General features: G+C 37.0%; 2 protein-coding genes across 5 annotated transcripts in view; both read left to right on the top strand.

Annotated features, from left to right (window-relative positions):
* Positions 1-10,264, top strand: part of PNISR (PNN interacting serine and arginine rich protein) — a 33,500-nt gene extending 23,236 nt beyond the window's left edge. Inside the window, exons 9-14 of one of the 3 annotated variants that reach the window (XR_007132298.1) lie at positions 1,542-1,641; positions 2,353-2,406; positions 3,573-3,743; positions 5,065-6,151; positions 6,392-6,509; positions 10,061-10,264. Coding sequence is in view for 2 of the 3 variants with exons in the window: in XM_047761431.1 (XP_047617387.1) it covers positions 1,542-1,641; positions 2,353-2,406; positions 3,573-3,743; positions 5,065-6,151; positions 6,392-6,422 (1,443 nt within the window). In the remaining variant the exon portion in view is untranslated. Of the gene's footprint in view, positions 1-1,541; positions 1,642-2,352; positions 2,407-3,572; positions 3,744-5,064; positions 6,152-6,391; positions 6,752-10,060 lie in introns of those variants that run through there. The other 2 variants (XM_047761431.1, XM_047761441.1) reach the window with 2 other exon arrangements.
* Positions 10,265-10,838: 574 nt separating this feature from the next.
* The window catches only part of COQ3 (coenzyme Q3, methyltransferase), a 29,009-nt gene continuing 23,539 nt past the window's right edge, over positions 10,839-16,308 (top strand). Inside the window, exon 1 of one of the 2 annotated variants that reach the window (XM_047761465.1) lies at positions 10,839-10,983. In XM_047761465.1, the coding sequence (XP_047617421.1) occupies positions 10,875-10,983 (109 nt within the window). In that variant the 5' untranslated portion in view covers positions 10,839-10,874. Of the gene's footprint in view, positions 11,092-16,308 lie in introns of both variants that reach the window. The other variant, XM_047761474.1, reaches the window with a different exon arrangement.

Below are 16,308 nucleotides of genomic sequence, written 5' to 3'. Positions count from 1 at the left end.
AGCATCCTCATGGATACTATTTGGGTTCTTTACCCACTGAGCCACGACAGGAAGTCCCAAGCACATTTTCTAATACCAACGGTGTAATTAAATAGCCTTTTATTACATGAGACCCAAGAGAACATTTATTGATCTATTTTTTTCTAAAAAATGTATTTTGGGTACTGAGGAAGATTGAAAGGCTGCATAGAAGAGTAAATTTAGGAAGGACTAGGTTGAACACAATTAAACATTATTTTATTTCAAGACTTATCACAGCTTTCACTGTCTGTAATGTATATTGTTGTTTTCTGAGATCAGGAATATAATATGCTGTGTTTCTCATATTTAAAGACCAGTGATTTTTGGAATGTCTTTAGAGGATGCTGATTCAGTGTACTTTAATTTTAGTAGCTGAGTAATCTGGAGTCCAGGGGGATTAAGTATCTGACTAATGGTCTACATTTGAAACAGCTGTTGGTACCCAAACCGGTGTTAGAAGCCACCTCTTATTTCTTATTGTATTCTCTATTATAGTAATTAAGAAAAGAGGGCTTCATCTCACAGAATGGAATAACTGCCTTTTCCTTATTTTTCTTGTTTCCCCCCTCTCAAATTTTACTTTGAGTTGAGAGTTAATGTGAGTTCCTAAGTGGCTTAAGAAACTAGCGTTTTTGGAGTTCCCGTAGTGGCGCAGTGGTTAACGAATCCGACTAGGAACCCTGAGGTTGCGGGTTCGGTCCCTGCCCTTGCTCAGTGGGTTGAGGATCTGGCGTTGCCATGAGCTGTAGTGTAGGTTGCAGACACGGCTCGGATCCCGTGTTGCTGTGGCTCTGGTGTAGGCCGGTGGCTACAGCTCCGATTCGACCCCTAGCCTGGGAACCTCCATATGCCGAGGGAGCAGCCCAAGAAATAGCAAAAAAAAGACCAAAAAAAAAAAAAGAAACTAGCGTTTTGCTGCGTGCTAATGTTATTAAATGAAGGAACACTACTATCAAAACACTCGTGGAACTTCTTATTAATAGGAATTTAAAAAAAATGTTTTTGTCTCTGGATTTGGGATTCAGCATCTCTATACAGATAAATCCACATTTTTTTTTTTAATCCACATGATTTTGAAATTAAATTTTTAAAGTTCTGATGTTTTAAAATAATTTCAAGATATTCTATTCCTTGGAATAACTGATCTGATCTCTAAAAAAATTTTTTTTTGCTTTTTAGAACAGTACCTGCAGCATATGGAGGTTCCCAGGCTCGGGGTTCAATTGGAGCTACAGCTACCAGCCTACACCACAGCCACAGCAATGCCAGATTCAGACTACATCTATGAACTACACCACAGCTCACGGCAGCACCAGATTCTTAACCCACTGATTAAGGCCAGGGATCAAACCTGCAACCTCATGGTTCCTAGTCGGATTCATTTCCACTATGCCACGATGGGAACTCCTAAAATATCTTATAAAATGTCTTTGCCTTTTAATTTTTTTGAAAATGTCAAAATGTATCAGTAACTGTAATAATTAAATTAGAAAAAAAACACATAAAATATCCTTCCTTAGATGTTGCTGACAAAAATGCTGTTGACTGAAATTCTACTGGATGTTACAGATGAAGAAATTTATTATGTAGCCAAAGATGCACACCGGAAAGCAACGAAAGGTATATTAGGGGTGTTCTTGGTTTTCTTTTTCTGGGGGTGTTTTGGTTTTGGTGGCTATTTTGGAATTTTTTGTTGTCCTTGTTGAATTAATAGCAGATTTTGAATATTCTCTTGCATGTTTTAACTCTTTGGGAAAGGTTAGATTTGTAGACACCATATTAAAACTATACAAATATTTTTGTTTTATCCAACCTACCTGAGCACAGATCAGCAGTTTTGCTGTTATTTTATAAAATGTATTGTGAAAAATTCTTGATGTTCAATTTCACCTGATTTTTTTATAGATACCATGGTAATGGTATATGATTTCTATTATAGTTAGACTAATGAATTGAATTATGAACCTTCAGAATTTTCACAGTTTACAACTTATAATTCTTACAGAAGCAAGTAATGCTTTCCCCACCCCATAACACTTAAAAAGTATATTGAAAGAAAATTTTAAATAATGGGCCATACCTCAAACATAAAAATACCAGTGTACTGGTCAATATTTTTCCTCATTATCAACCAATATCAGCTCACATCACAATTAAAATTTCAAGGCCAGACATGCTACTAGTTTAAAATGAATGTTATGTTTTTAATGTTTCTTCTCTCCCCAAAAAGCAGCAATAGTAGTAGATTAAACAATACCATAGACTCTCATGACTATGAAATCGTGGCTATTTGTGTTAACATGTTGTTCCTGTTGTTGATGTGATACAAAGCTCCTGCAAAACAGCTGGCACAGTCCAGTGCACTGGCTTCCCTCACTGGACTCGGTAAGTATTCTCCTTATTTGTGAGAGGGCCTTAAAGGGAAACACACTTACCTTGTCTCTCTACGTGTTCCGTTTTGAAACTGTACTATTCCTACTCAGTTTATAAAGTTTAGGTCTTAGGGTTATATTAGTCTGTAGAAGATTTGCTTATTTTGTTCTTTACTCAAGCATTCACAGTGGAATGATAAATGTGACTAATTCAGAGTTTATTAGGGCAAGTTGTAATAGTTCATAATTTAGCCATTTTAGCATTTAGGCTCACTTTCAAAATTATTACATACATGCCTTAGGGAAGTACCTGTCCGCTAATGCTTTTAAGGACCTTTATTTAGGTTGTGTTGCAGCAAGTCAAATTTTAATGTAGTGGAAAGGATTTATCTTATAATAGTAGTGATGTGTTCATGATTTGCTACTTGCATGATATATTACCAAGTATATAGAAGCTTGAATTTGCCTTTTCCACATTCATTTCAAATTAATTTTTGTGAGGATCAACAGAAATGGGTAAAACCAAAAGCCCGTGTAGTTTTGTTATGATTATTATTTAGATCACTTCAGGGTGGGGAGTAGTTTTAGCACAGTACCATTTCTGTATCAGTGAGAATTACAGTATTCTAATTTTATTAGGAAAAAACTTAGCATCCCTTGGGTTTCTAAGCTTTGAACAGTGAAGGAGTTAATGTTAGAAATATTTTCAGGGAGTTCTCTTGTGGTACAGCTTGTTAAGGATCCAGCATTGTCACTGCAGTGGCTCAGGTTACGAATTCTGTCCCTGGCCCAGGAACTTCCACATGCTGTGGGTGTGACCAAAAAAAAAAGAAATATTTTCAGGATCATCACAAATATGCTTAAGATAGTATGAATTGATTATGCTTTAGTGAAGCTGTGTTACTGCCCTGTTAAATGGTTTTGTTGGTTATTTAGCATAGACAGACAAAATCACATATATGAAATGTCCCTGAAAGAATAAAATATAAAGTATCAGTTTTCCTGAGGATTCTTTGTATTCCTTAGGCATTGTAATTTATACTCCTCCCCACCCCGAATAAGCATATTCTTTCAAGAAAAGGCAATGAAAAAAGAAATGAGTTTTCTTCTCAGACCGTAAAAAGTTTTTAGTGTATAGAGTGGTTTTTACATATGATAGACTGGGCTTTATGCACACAGGTGGACTGGGTGGTTATGGATCAGGAGACAGTGAAGATGAGAGGAGTGACCGAGGCTCTGAGTCATCTGATACTGATGATGAGGAATTACGGCACCGAATCCGGCAAAAACAGGAAGCTTTTTGGAGAAAAGAAAAAGAGCAGCAGCTGTTACATGATAAACAGATGGAAGGTATATCTTTTTAATGTTTGTACAAACTTAATGTTTACACAGTTCTGTTTGTATTTCTTTTTATTTTTCAACCAACCTAAAAATATCAAAGTATAGAATCAAGACTTAAATAATATGTGATATAAGTGAAACCATGGTTTTTGGCTCATTTACAATTTTATCAAACTTAAAATTAATTATTGTGGGGAGTTCCCACCATGGCACAGCAGGTTAAGAATCTGGCATTGTTTCTTTGATGGTACAGATTCAATCTCCAGCCTGACACACTGGACTAAGGATCTGGTGTTGTCATAGCTGTGCCATAGGTTGCAGCAGCTGCTTGGATTTGATCCCTGGCCCAGTAATTTCCATATGCTGCGGGTGTGGCCAAAAAAGAAAAAAAATAATTGTGGTATTCAGAATATGTAGTTTATAAAAGTTAAACCATGTTTTTGTTTTGTTTTAGGAGATATTCCACTGGCTATAAGTTAAGCTATTTTAGAGTATTTTTATTTCTTGTTACTCAAATGAAAAAATACTTTGAAAGGGGGAATGCATTATAAACTATTCAAAAATTTGGAATTTCTTTCTTTTCTTTTTTTTTTTTTTTGGTCTTTTTGCCATTTCTTGGGCCGCTCCCACGGCATATGGAGGTTCCCAGGCTAGGGGTTGAATCGGAGCTGTAGCCACCAGACTATGCCAGAGCCACAGCATCTCGGGATCCGAGCTGCATCTGCAACCTACACCACAGCTCACTGCAAGCCGGATCATTAACCCACTGAGCAAGGCCAGGGATTGAACCCGCAACCTCATGGTTCCTAATCAGATTCGTTAACCACTGCGCCACGATGGGAACTCCTGGAATTTCTTTTTTGAAAAATCTTGTTTGGACAATTTGAAAAATAACAAGAGTTAAAGGCCGCAAATTTCCTGTAAATTACTTATTTACATTCAAGTTGCCTTCTTGTACAATAGGCAATACTTGTTTTATAAGTACCTTTACACTTTGGTACTCTACTGCTATACTGTTCAGGAAGGTGGCTAACTGCATGTTGCTATTGAGCATTTGCATTGTAGCTAGCCAGAATTCAGTTGCATTGTAGGTATAATATACACACTAAATTCCAAAGACATTACATTAAAATAATAGAAAGCAGAATATCTCAGTATTCTTTGTAACTGATTACATGTGATAATAGTAATATTTTTATATGTTAAGTTGCATTCTATTTCTGTTGAACAGTGTTGCTCTATTTTTGTAGTTTAGTAGCTTGAAATTTGGTAGTGTGGGAGCATTTTCATTGTGCTTTTGCCTTAGTATTTTTTTCTTTTTCTGTTTCAGAAGAGAAGCAACAAACAGAAAGGGTTACAAAAGAGATGAATGAATTTATCCATAAAGAGCAAAATAGTTTATCAGTACTAGAAGCAAGGGAAGCAGATGGTGATGTGGTTAATGAAAAGAAGAGAACTCCAAATGAAACTATGTCAGTTTTAGAACCAAAAAAAGAGCATAAAGAAAAAGAGAAACAAGGAAGGAGTAGATCAGGAAGTTCTAGTAGTGGTAGTTCCAGTAGCAATAGCAGAACTAGCAGTACTAGTAGTACTGTCTCTAGCTCTTCATACAGTTCTAGCTCAGGTAGTAGTCGCACTTCTTCTCGATCTTCTTCTCCCAAAAGGAAAAAGAGACATAGTAGAAGTAGATCTCCAACAGTTAAAGCTAGACGTAGTAGGAGTCGAAGTTACTCACGAAGAATTAAAATAGAGAGCAGTAGGGCTAGAGTAAAGATTAGAGATAGGAGGAGATCTAATAGAAATAGCATTGAAAGAGAAAGAAGAAGAAATCGAAGTCCGTCCCGAGAGAGACGTAGAAGTAGAAGTCGCTCAAGGGATAGGCGAACCAATCGGTCCAGTCGCAGTAGGAGTCGAGATAGGCGTAAAATTGATGATCAACGTGGAAATCTTAGTGGGAGCAGTCATAAGCATAAAGGTGAGGCTAAAGAACAAGAGAGGAAAAAGGAGAGGAGTCGAAGTATAGATAAAGATAGAAAAAAGAAAGACAAAGAAAGGGAGCGTGAACAGGATAAAAGGAAGGAGAAACAAAAAAGGGAAGAAAAAGATTTTAAGTTCAGTAGTCAGGATGATAGGTTAAAAAGGAAACGAGAAAGTGAAAGAACATTCTCTAGGAGTGGTTCTATATCTGTTAAAATCATAAGACATGATTCTAGACAGGATAGTAAGAAAAGTACTACCAAAGATAGTAAAAAACATTCAGGCTCTGATTCTAGTGGAAGGAGCAGTTCTGAATCTCCAGGAAGTAGCAAAGAAAAGAAGGCTAAGAAGCCTAAACATAGTCGATCGAGATCCATGGAGAAATCTCAAAGGTCTGGTAAGAAGGCAAGCCGCAAACACAAGTCTAAGTCCCGATCAAGGTAGTATACTTTTTAAAGTATTTTGTCTGATTTTTAAAAAAAAAATTTGAATTTATTCAAAGTTGAAAGTGTCCTTTCTCTCTCTCTCTTTAATAAACTCAATTTGGTACTGATAAATTATCATAGTCTTAAGTAATTTTAGAAATCCTATATAATATTATTTATTTGAAAATTGCAGATTCTTTAGTGTAAAATACATTTTTATTTTTAAATTTTATCTTTTCCCTTTCTTTTTTTCAGATCAACAACCCCTCCCCGTCGTAAACGCTGAGGAATGATGTGGCAAGAATGCCATGATGTTTAAAAAATTCCATGAGTTTTAAGGGCTTGTCTCATTATAGAGGCACATTGTGGCTGTGTAGGTGAAACCAGAATCTTTTTTTTTTTTTTTTTTTTTTAAATCTGTAAATAGGTGTACTTTTTCCAAATGCTGCTCCAAGTTACTTAATAGGATTTCTTTGTATTACATTTTTTTTCAAAAAAAAAAAATAGTGCATAATAAGACTATAAACATGCCATTCTCTTTCAGCTGTAATGTTCTTAAAATTATTCTTGAATGTACTGTGATGTCAATAAAGCTCTTTAGTTCATTTTTGTTAACTTCTTGCACCTTAATTTTATGATTTTAAACTAAGGAACGTACTTTTATAACAAGGCAGCTGGAATTTTGTATAACAGGTTTTAAAGGTACTTCCTCTCATCTTCCCCAAAGAAAATGGTTTTAACTTAATAGTTTGTCAAAGTTTGTAAATTGTACCCATGGATTTTTGTCAAATTCCAACAATAAGGGTGTAGAAGAGGGCCAGAAATAGACCTTTACTTTTCATTTGGAAGCATTTGACGGCTTTCTAAACTTTTCTTCCTGTTTGGGGATTTTTCAATTAATATATTCTATGTATATAAAATATGGTTCACTCCTGTAAAATGAAATTGCTGGAATCAATCAAGCCAGTGCACCATTAGAATTATTTATAAGGAACGATTGTGTTTGACACTAGTAGTCAAGTCTGGACTATATTCTGCAGTTATCCACTTTTGTCTTAAAGCATATTTTAAACACTTTGAGGTTGTAATAGAACTAAAACTCACAGTTCAGTATATTTATATTTTTAAAGTATAATATGACCTCAGCTCAGTGGAGGAATGCTGTATTATGCAGGTTTGTGTCAATTTCCTAACATTAAAATGACCTGGTTTTGTCAGTTTCTTAAAATTATGATCAGTGAGTGGTCTAGCAATTTAAGGCAGTAGTAAGTTATGAGTAAAATGGGGCTCTGCAGGCATTTAAATGCTCAACTGCTTTCAGTGTCCACTTTATATGATTACTCACTTATGCCACAGTAGATAAATCTTTGAAAATGAATGCTTTTAAATTATAATTTAAAAAGAGCAGGTGCAGGTCACAAAAATTTTAAAGTATGCCTTCTTGCCAGCAATAGTTCATTATAAAGTAAGCCAGGTTTTTGCCAAGATCAGTGTTTCTTCAAAACAAAGGTAGAAATAGATTTGTAATAGTGTGCTCTTGTACCTCTACATGGGTTCTTAATTTTGAGCAGTTATGCATTTATATAGAGGAAATAAATCAACTGTGAATAAATGCATGTTTACCAAAATGATTGTTTTACAGTGCATTTAGTTCTGATATTTATAAAGTTGACATTTCACACAATAACTTTTAAATAGTTTGGAATTCTATATAGTTTAGACATCAGTCACATCTGGAGACAAAGAAAAATGTGCAATATTTTTTATGTAGGTGAGCTAACACAGTGTACCTAATTGCAGAATTAATTATCTGATTAATTTGTAATAGATAAGTTGTATAACATTTTCATATCTTAAAATGTTTTTTAGATCTATCTTCAAGTGAAATAATATTTTCAAAATAAAATTCTACAGAAAAGTTCTGCTGCCTATGATATGCACATTTTTGGGCAAGATATGAACTAGAGCCAAAAAGTATTTGACAGTTTGATTTACTCTGATAATATGCAAGCTTCTTATCATTTAAATCTGTAGATATTTTTAAAAACATAGTCATGATGTAAGTGATTATTAGTAAATACATCAATGTTAAAATTAGGTATTTGGGTTTTCAATTTGGAGAATTCATCATTCATTTTCATTGACATGTAACAAAGTATGTTTACCTTGAGTGGTAAGTTATAAAATAGGGCTTCCATGATTTGGGATATGAATGCTAAAATTTATGTTTAAGTTAATTAGATGTATAATTTGGTTATGAAATCTTTTTAAATGACACCTCCATAAAATTAATAGATTAATTTTTTGAGACAATCGTTGGTCTGGATTGGTTAATAAAAACTGTCTTAAGAGGTTTTCTTTTAAAACACTTCTAGTGTATTCATCATACTTGATTTTATGGAATGGGGTAAACCACACCATTAAGAGAATAAAATGTAATTTGGAAAGGTTATTATAAGATTTGTTTCAGGCCCCCAAATATATGAATAAAGATTGGTGTGGAATTTCAGTGCATATGTTTTCTGCCCTTGTAAAATGTCTTTTTAAAAAAGAATTTATTTCTAATGGTATGGTACACAGTAGGTGAACTTTCCAAACATCATCTGTATTTAGTATCTGAGTTACTCTGTTTCTTCTAAGAAAGACATGAAGTATAATTAGTAGATGAGATTTTTTAAATTTTATGTGGGAATTTTTACATAGGAATTATGTAAAGTCCTAAGTATTATAGAAATCTTTACACTTAAACTGCATTTTTCCTTATTTTTTGGCTGTGCCTGTGGCATGTGGGAATTCCTGGGCCTGGGATTGAACTTGTGCCACAGCAGTGACCTGAACCACAGCAGGGACAATGCCAGATCCTTAACCTACTAGGCCACTAGGAAACTCCTAAACTGAGTTTTTCTTTCTTATACATTAAAATCTATGATTATTAAGGTTTCTAAGATACTAAGCATAGTTGAATGGAAATAGTATTAGATTCATCGCAATGTCTTGACTCTGCTGCTTGATGTATTTTGGGTAGATCACATAATCACTATAGGACTCAATTTCCTCAGCTATATGGGGGTGGAATTAGATTATCTCTAAGGTCTTAAACATTCTAGTCCTTAAATTCTTCAGTTTTAAGAAGAATGTTGTAATGTCTAAACCTAAATGAGAAAATGGTCTTTTTAACTAACAGCCCTTAAATAACTGTGTGATGAGCTACATTTATACCATAAAGTTTATTAGGTGTCATTCATAGAGTTTTCCTATAAAAACACATAGGTTAAATCTGCCACATTTGGATTATGGTATTAAGTGTCAAGATAAAATTATCCAAAGTTACCAATTTATATGGAATTATGTAAATATAAAAATTTACCAGTTAAACCTGAATGGGATATAATAGTGTTATTTCAAAAAGATAAAATTGTGTTAGCTGTAAGGGAGCACTTTATCCTTAACTTGAATGACAAAAGTGTGTATAAAATTATGTAGTTTCAATATATAGTTTTCATTTTATAGCAAGATGAATTGTAGACTTCTCGTTTATGCGTAAGACCTTGGAGATTATGTGGGTAATAACTCCAGCAACAGCCATATATATCTGTTACAGCTGCTAGTTCTTCCAACATAACTCCAGTTTAAGTGTCATTGGAAAAGCATTTTATTGATAATTGTAGAAAAAAGTACTATGAGCCAGTTTTGCTTATCTGTGCGAAACCAGTGGGTATTCTAGAGATTTTTGTTTCCTATTGGTATTAAGGCAAATCACTGATTGCCTTTGTTGTTAAAATGTGGAAATGCTCTGAAGCCCAATGGAACATTCAAAGAAAGTATGTTAGCTCTTAGAACTTTACTCATTCTTGAACTTTGCTTTTTCCTTGGATCTCTTACTCCAGCAAACATTTAACACATGCTAAATGTTCTTTTGTGCAGAGCTTTCTGCCTTCAGTTGGAGAGATGGTCATGTATCTTGAGAGAGGTGCTCTGAAGAGGACATAACTACTGCAAAGTCTGCAGCCACTCTTAGGAGGAGGTCAATATTTTACAAAGAAGCCATAAGGGAAAGACCATAAATGAGCAGTAATTTTTCACCCATTCAAAGAAACCTTTACCAATCTGACCCTGCCTGTTAAAAATGTACGATGATTTTTTTTGCTTTTAGTGTTGGAAATTTATCATTGCTCTTATCCAAGGAAAGGCTGTTACACATTTTGAAGTAAAATGTTATGAACTCCCATTCTAACTCTAAATGAAGTTTGCCTGGCCCGAGTGATTTAAGTTTTGTGCTACATAATGTATCCCCTGTCCAAAATATTATCACATCACTCAGAAAAATTTTGCTTTAGACCTCTGGTCCTCTGCGATATTCGAGTGTCTTAAAAGGGGAAACAGTTCCCTTTGGGAAGAAGTGCTTGTGATTGTAAGTTAGGGTCAGTGTCTTAAAGGGTATAACTGTCCTTGGGGACATCTACTAAATATGAAGTAATTAGAGCTACAGGGGAATAGTATGATTAACAGCTACTTATATGGAGGATCATGAAGTTTTTGACACAAAACATTTTGTAGTGCAATCGTATGCAGTTTGACATGGCTGACTGTGAAGAGAGAGTATAGCCACATATCTAACACCCATCACTGCAACCATGATTAGGTTGGCGCCCCACCGTGCGAGAGTGGATCTCGGAACCTTTGTGTTGGGGATCTTTTGCGAGAGGGACCGGAAAAGAGGTGGATCCTTTTTGTCGCGATGTGGCGAGGCTGTAAGCTGAGCTCCTCCGGGAGTCGATTTTTAGGCGGGCTTAGGTCGGTGTACCGGGACACACGGGCTGACTGTCCTCGCTTAACCATGTCGGCGGGTGAGTGTGTCTGGAGGTCGCGGTCAAGCAGCCCACCGTGCCGAAGGGCTGTTCTGCGCAGGCGCGGCGCGGGAGCGGACTGATGGCTGTCGCTTGCCTCTGCGCGGGGTGAGCTAAAGACCCGTTGGTCCCGGGCGTTTAACACCCGCCTGGACTTTTACCCTCCCTTTCGAAGAGGCTAGGTTCCCCTTGGTTCTGGCCAAGGGGAGCGCAGCCAGCCGGACCGCAGCCAGGTATCCCGTGACCTTTGCCTCATTTTCTTTGAGCTCCTTCCCCAGGAGCAGGCGACGAGAGTGCCCGCTGCAGTCTCAAGGTCGTGTGCTTTCTTCTTTTGCCGCTGCCTGCCGGAAATGACACCAGCTGTCTCATAGTTATCGATCGCGTTGTATTTGTGTTTTGTCTGTACATATCTTCCTTTTTTTACAGGAAGAATTTAAAGCAGCTATACTGTTTTTTGATAAGTTAATTCAGCAGACTGTATTAGCAAATAAGATCAAGAAAACAACGCACCGAACCTGATGCATGTAGAAGACAGTTTGATTATTTAACTCCCAATGTAAACCAGAACGTTAAATTCATCCTTTACTTGAAACTCATTTAATCAATACTGTATGACAGGCACTGTGAATTTTTAAACGAATGATACCTGAGTCTCTTAAAAAAAAAAAGTTAGGGTGGACCTAAGATCAGGTTATAATGAGCAAAAACTGGGAAACTTAAAGGCCTGCAGTAAAATTGATAAGTTGTTGCTCTTAATATAATGAAAAATACTGCAGCCAGTAAAAATTATTTAAATCAAAGTTTATCCAAATAGAAAATAATTAGGATGCAGTGTTCAGAAAATAAGTTACAAGTCAGTTTTTGTTACAAACTTGGAGATATATGACAAGAATAGAGATACATCAGAATTTTAGCAGTAATTATCTGAGGTGGAGTTGGTGATCTATCATTTTATCATTATATACTTTTTTTTTTTGGCCTTTTCTAGGGCCGCTTCTGTGGCATATGGGGGTTCTCAGGCTAGGGGTCTAATCAGAGCTGTAGCCACCGGCCTACGCCAGAGCCACAGCAAGGTGGGATCCAAGCCTCATCTGCAGCCTACACCACAGCTCACGGCAACCCCCTATCCTTAACCCACTGAACAAGGCTAGGAATCGAACCTGCAACCTCATGGTTCCTAGTTGGATTCGTTAACCACTGAGCCACGACGGGAACTCCCTGTCATTACATACTTTTCATATTTTTCAGTAAATACGTATTTTATAGTCAGAAATTTAGAAAAAATTTTCCAACTTTTGTGAGTGAACATAGAAGGAACATCTAATAGACATATGGGATCAGGGGAACTTCTTAAACAAGATATTTAGGGAACTGACTTGAAGTTGTGCAGTTTTAGAAGAAGTTGGAGTGAACATAAGACCAGCTAGAGTATCTATCAGGAGGCTTCTAGGAAACATAAGGTGTTCCTTGAAAAGAAGTGTGTGGATGTTCCCGTTGTGGTTCAGTGGTAACAAACTCCAGTAGTATCCATGAGGATGCAGTTCAGTCCCTGGCCTCACCCAGTGGGTTAAGGATTCCATGTTGCCCTGACCTGTGGTATAGGTTCCAGGCACAGCAAGTTTCCCGAGTGGCTGTGGTGGTGGCATAGGCTGGCAGCTGCAGCTCTGATTAGACCTCTAGCCTGGGAACCTCCATATGCCGCAGGCATGGCCCTAAAAAGACCAAAAAAAAAAAAAAAAAGAATTCTGACCATACTGATGACTGAGGGACTAATTTTCCAGAAATAGCAGAGGTGAGAGGGAGTTAGGGGTCATCACTGACCAGAGAGCAAGGACTATGTTAAAATTTTTGAGACTTAGTTTCATTATAATACTGTATACAGTTGGTCCTTGAATAGCATAAGTTTCAACTGCACCAGTCTTCTTAAATGTGGATTTTTTTTCCCAATAAATATTGTATTACAGTGCTACATAGTCTGAGGTTGTTTGAATCCAAGGATGCAGAACGGCAGATATGGAAAGCCGACTACAAAGTTATACTTGGGTTTTTATTTTTATTTTTAATTTTTTAATTAAAATTATTATAGTTGATTTACAATATTGTCAATTTCTGCTGTGCAGCAAAGTGATCCAGTTATACATATAGGTACATTCTTTTTCTCATAATATCTTCCATCATGTTCCATCACAAGTGACTGGATATAATTTCCTAGGATATGCAGGACCGCATTGCTTATCCACTCCAAATGCAATAGTTTGCATCTACTAACCCCAAACTCCCAGTCCATCCCACTCCTTCCCCTTCCCCCTTGGCAACCAGAAGTCTTTTCTATGACCATGAGTTTGTTTCTGTTCTGTAGATAGATTCATTTGTGCCGTATTTTATTTATTTTTATTTTTATTTTTTTTGCCATTTCTTGGGCCGCTCTCCACAGCATATGGAGATTCCTAGGCTAGGGGTCAAATTGGAGCTGTAGCCACCGGCCTACGCCAGAGCCACAGCAACGCGGGATCCGAGCAGCATCTGCAACTACACCACAGCTCACAGCAACGCCGAATCCTTAACCCACTGAGCAAGGCCAGGGATGGAACCCACAACCTCATGGTTCCTAGTCGGATTCGTTAACCACTGAGCCACGATGGGAACTCCTCATTTGTGCCCGTATTTTAGATCTCACATATAAGTGACATCATAGAGTATTTGTCTTTCCCTTTCTGACTCACTTCACTTGGTATGAGAGTCTCTAATTCCATCCCTATTGCTGCAAATGGCAATATTTTGTTCTTTTTTATGGCTGACTAGTCTACCATTGTGTATATGTACCAGATCTTCTTAATCCATCTGTTAGTGGACTTTTAGGTTGTTTCTATATTTTGGCTATTGTGAATAGTGCTGCAATGAACATAGGGTGCATCTATCTTTTTGAATGAAAGTTGTGTCCGGATATATGCCCAAGAGTGGGATTGCTGTGTCATATGGTAGTTTTTCTGAGGTACCTCCATATTGTTTTCCATAATGGTTGTACCAATTTACATTCCCATCATCAGTGTAGGAGGGTTCCCTATTCTCTATACCGTCTCCAGTATTTGTTATTTGTAGTCTTTTTAATGATGGCCATTCTGACTGGTGTGGTACCTCATTTTAGATTTGATTTGCATTTCTCTAATAATTATATACATGGATTTTTGACTGCACTTGCTCCTTTGCACTCTCTAGCTCCCAGAGTTGTTCAAGGGTCAACTACAAATGCTAATCTATGTATCACAGTTTACATAATTCTCTAAATATCTCATTTACCTACCTAAAGTCATAAAAGAGGTAATATTTGACCTGAGTCTTAAAAAGTAATATGATAGAAATGGTGGCAGAGTTCCCCTTGTAGCTCAGTGGAAATGGACCCAACTAGTATCCATGGGGATGTAGGTTCAATCCCTGGCCTTTCTCAGTGGGTTAAGAATACGGCATTGCTATAAACTGTGGTGTAGTTCACAGACGTGGCTTGGATCCCCCATTGCTGTGGCTGTGGGGCCATGCAGCTCCAATTTGACCCCTAGCCTGGGAACTTCCATATGCTGCAGGTGTGGCCCTAAAAAGGAAAAAAAAAGAAACAATGAAAGAATAATATGAGTTAGAAGCACAGGAGTTCCCACTGTGGTAGAGTGGGACTCGCGTAGGTTTGGGAGTGCTGGGATGCGTGTTCTCCTCTGCCCCCACAAAGTGGGTTATGGATCCAGTGTTGCTGTAGCTTAAGTTGCAGCTATAGCTGGGATCTGATCCCTGGTCTGGGAAGGAGTGGGCAAAAAAAGAAAAGAAAAAGCTTAGAAGCACAAACTTTTTTTTAAAAAGAACTTTGAAATGGATTTGGGCTAGACTGTGAAGGCCTTTTAAAGAAAACAAAAATTAAAAAATGTGAAAAGCTCAGGAGAAAAATGTTCAAAGACTATGAAATAAGATATGAAATATGAACGACCCTTTGTCATAGTCCATTCCTGTTGCTACATCAAAATACCACAGGCTAGGCGGCCTATAAACAACAGATATTTATTTCTTATGGTTCTAGAGATGCAAAGTCCAAGATTCAGCATCTGGTGAGTGCCCACTTCTTGATTCATAGGTGGAAACTTTTTGCTCTCTGGGGTCTTTTTTTTTTTTTTTAAATAAGGGCACTAAACCCAATCATGAAGTTTCCACCTTCATGAGCTAATGCCTCCCAAAGGCCCCACGTCCTTAATGTCATCACCTTAAGAGTCAGGATTTCAATGTATGAATTTGGAGGGGACACAAACATTCAGACCAGAGCACCTTAAACTTAAAAAAAGGACAATTAGGAGTTCCCATTGTGGCTCAGTGGAAATGAACCTGACTAGGATCCATGAGGATGCAGATCCAATTCCTGGCCCTGCTCAGTGGGTTAAGGATCCCTTGTTGCGGTGAGCTGAGGTGTAGGTCACAGACACAGCTTGGATCTGATGTTGCTGTGGCTGTGGTGTAGGCCGGCAGCTGTAGCTCCGATTTGACCCCTAGCCTGGGAACTTCCATATGCTGCAAGTGTGGCCATAAAGAAAGAAAAAGAAAAAAAGGACACAACCTCACTCATGATAAAACTATGCTGAGACAGTATTTTCATCTATTAGATTAGCAAAGATAAAAACATTTGATAATACACTGCATAGGTGACTATCAACATAATTATCAATGTAGGGGAAGCAGCACTAGAAACTCTCATGTATTACCCATGGAATTGCAAATTTATTCAACATCTGTGAAAGCAATACAACTTTATAAATGCATATGCCATTTGACAATAATTCTTGGGGTTTTACAGGTACTCTCAAGAATGTATGAAATTACCTTTGTAATTCAACCTTATGTTTTCAGAAAAGTAAAAAATTAGAAATAACCTAAATAAATGCCCATTAATAGGGTACTACTTAAACAAATGATGAGATACAGTCATATAATGGATTACTGCACAGCCCTAAAAAAAAAGTTCTTTATCCTCTATTATGAAAAAAAGAAATACATTGATAGTTGGAAAAAGCAAGGTGCAGGAGAATGGGTGTACTGTACTACATTTTATATAAAATGAGAGATAAATTGATACACAAAATTGAGGTATAAAATGTCTAGAAGCTTACATATAAATCTAGTAACATCATTGGAGTTCCCGTCGTGTCTCAGTGGTTAATGAATCTGATTAAGAACCATGAGGTTTCGGGTTTGACCCCTGGCCTTGCTCGGTGGGTTAAGGATCTGGCGTTGCCGTGAGCTGTGGTGTAGGTTGCAGACAAAAAAATACAGAGAATTTCTTTTTTTTTTTTTTGT

This window comes from Phacochoerus africanus, chromosome 2 (genome assembly GCF_016906955.1).
Source record: "Phacochoerus africanus isolate WHEZ1 chromosome 2, ROS_Pafr_v1, whole genome shotgun sequence".
Taxonomy (NCBI): domain Eukaryota; kingdom Metazoa; phylum Chordata; class Mammalia; order Artiodactyla; family Suidae; genus Phacochoerus; species Phacochoerus africanus.
Note: the sequence above shows the minus strand (reverse complement) of the source record. Positions and strands in the feature narration are given on the sequence as shown.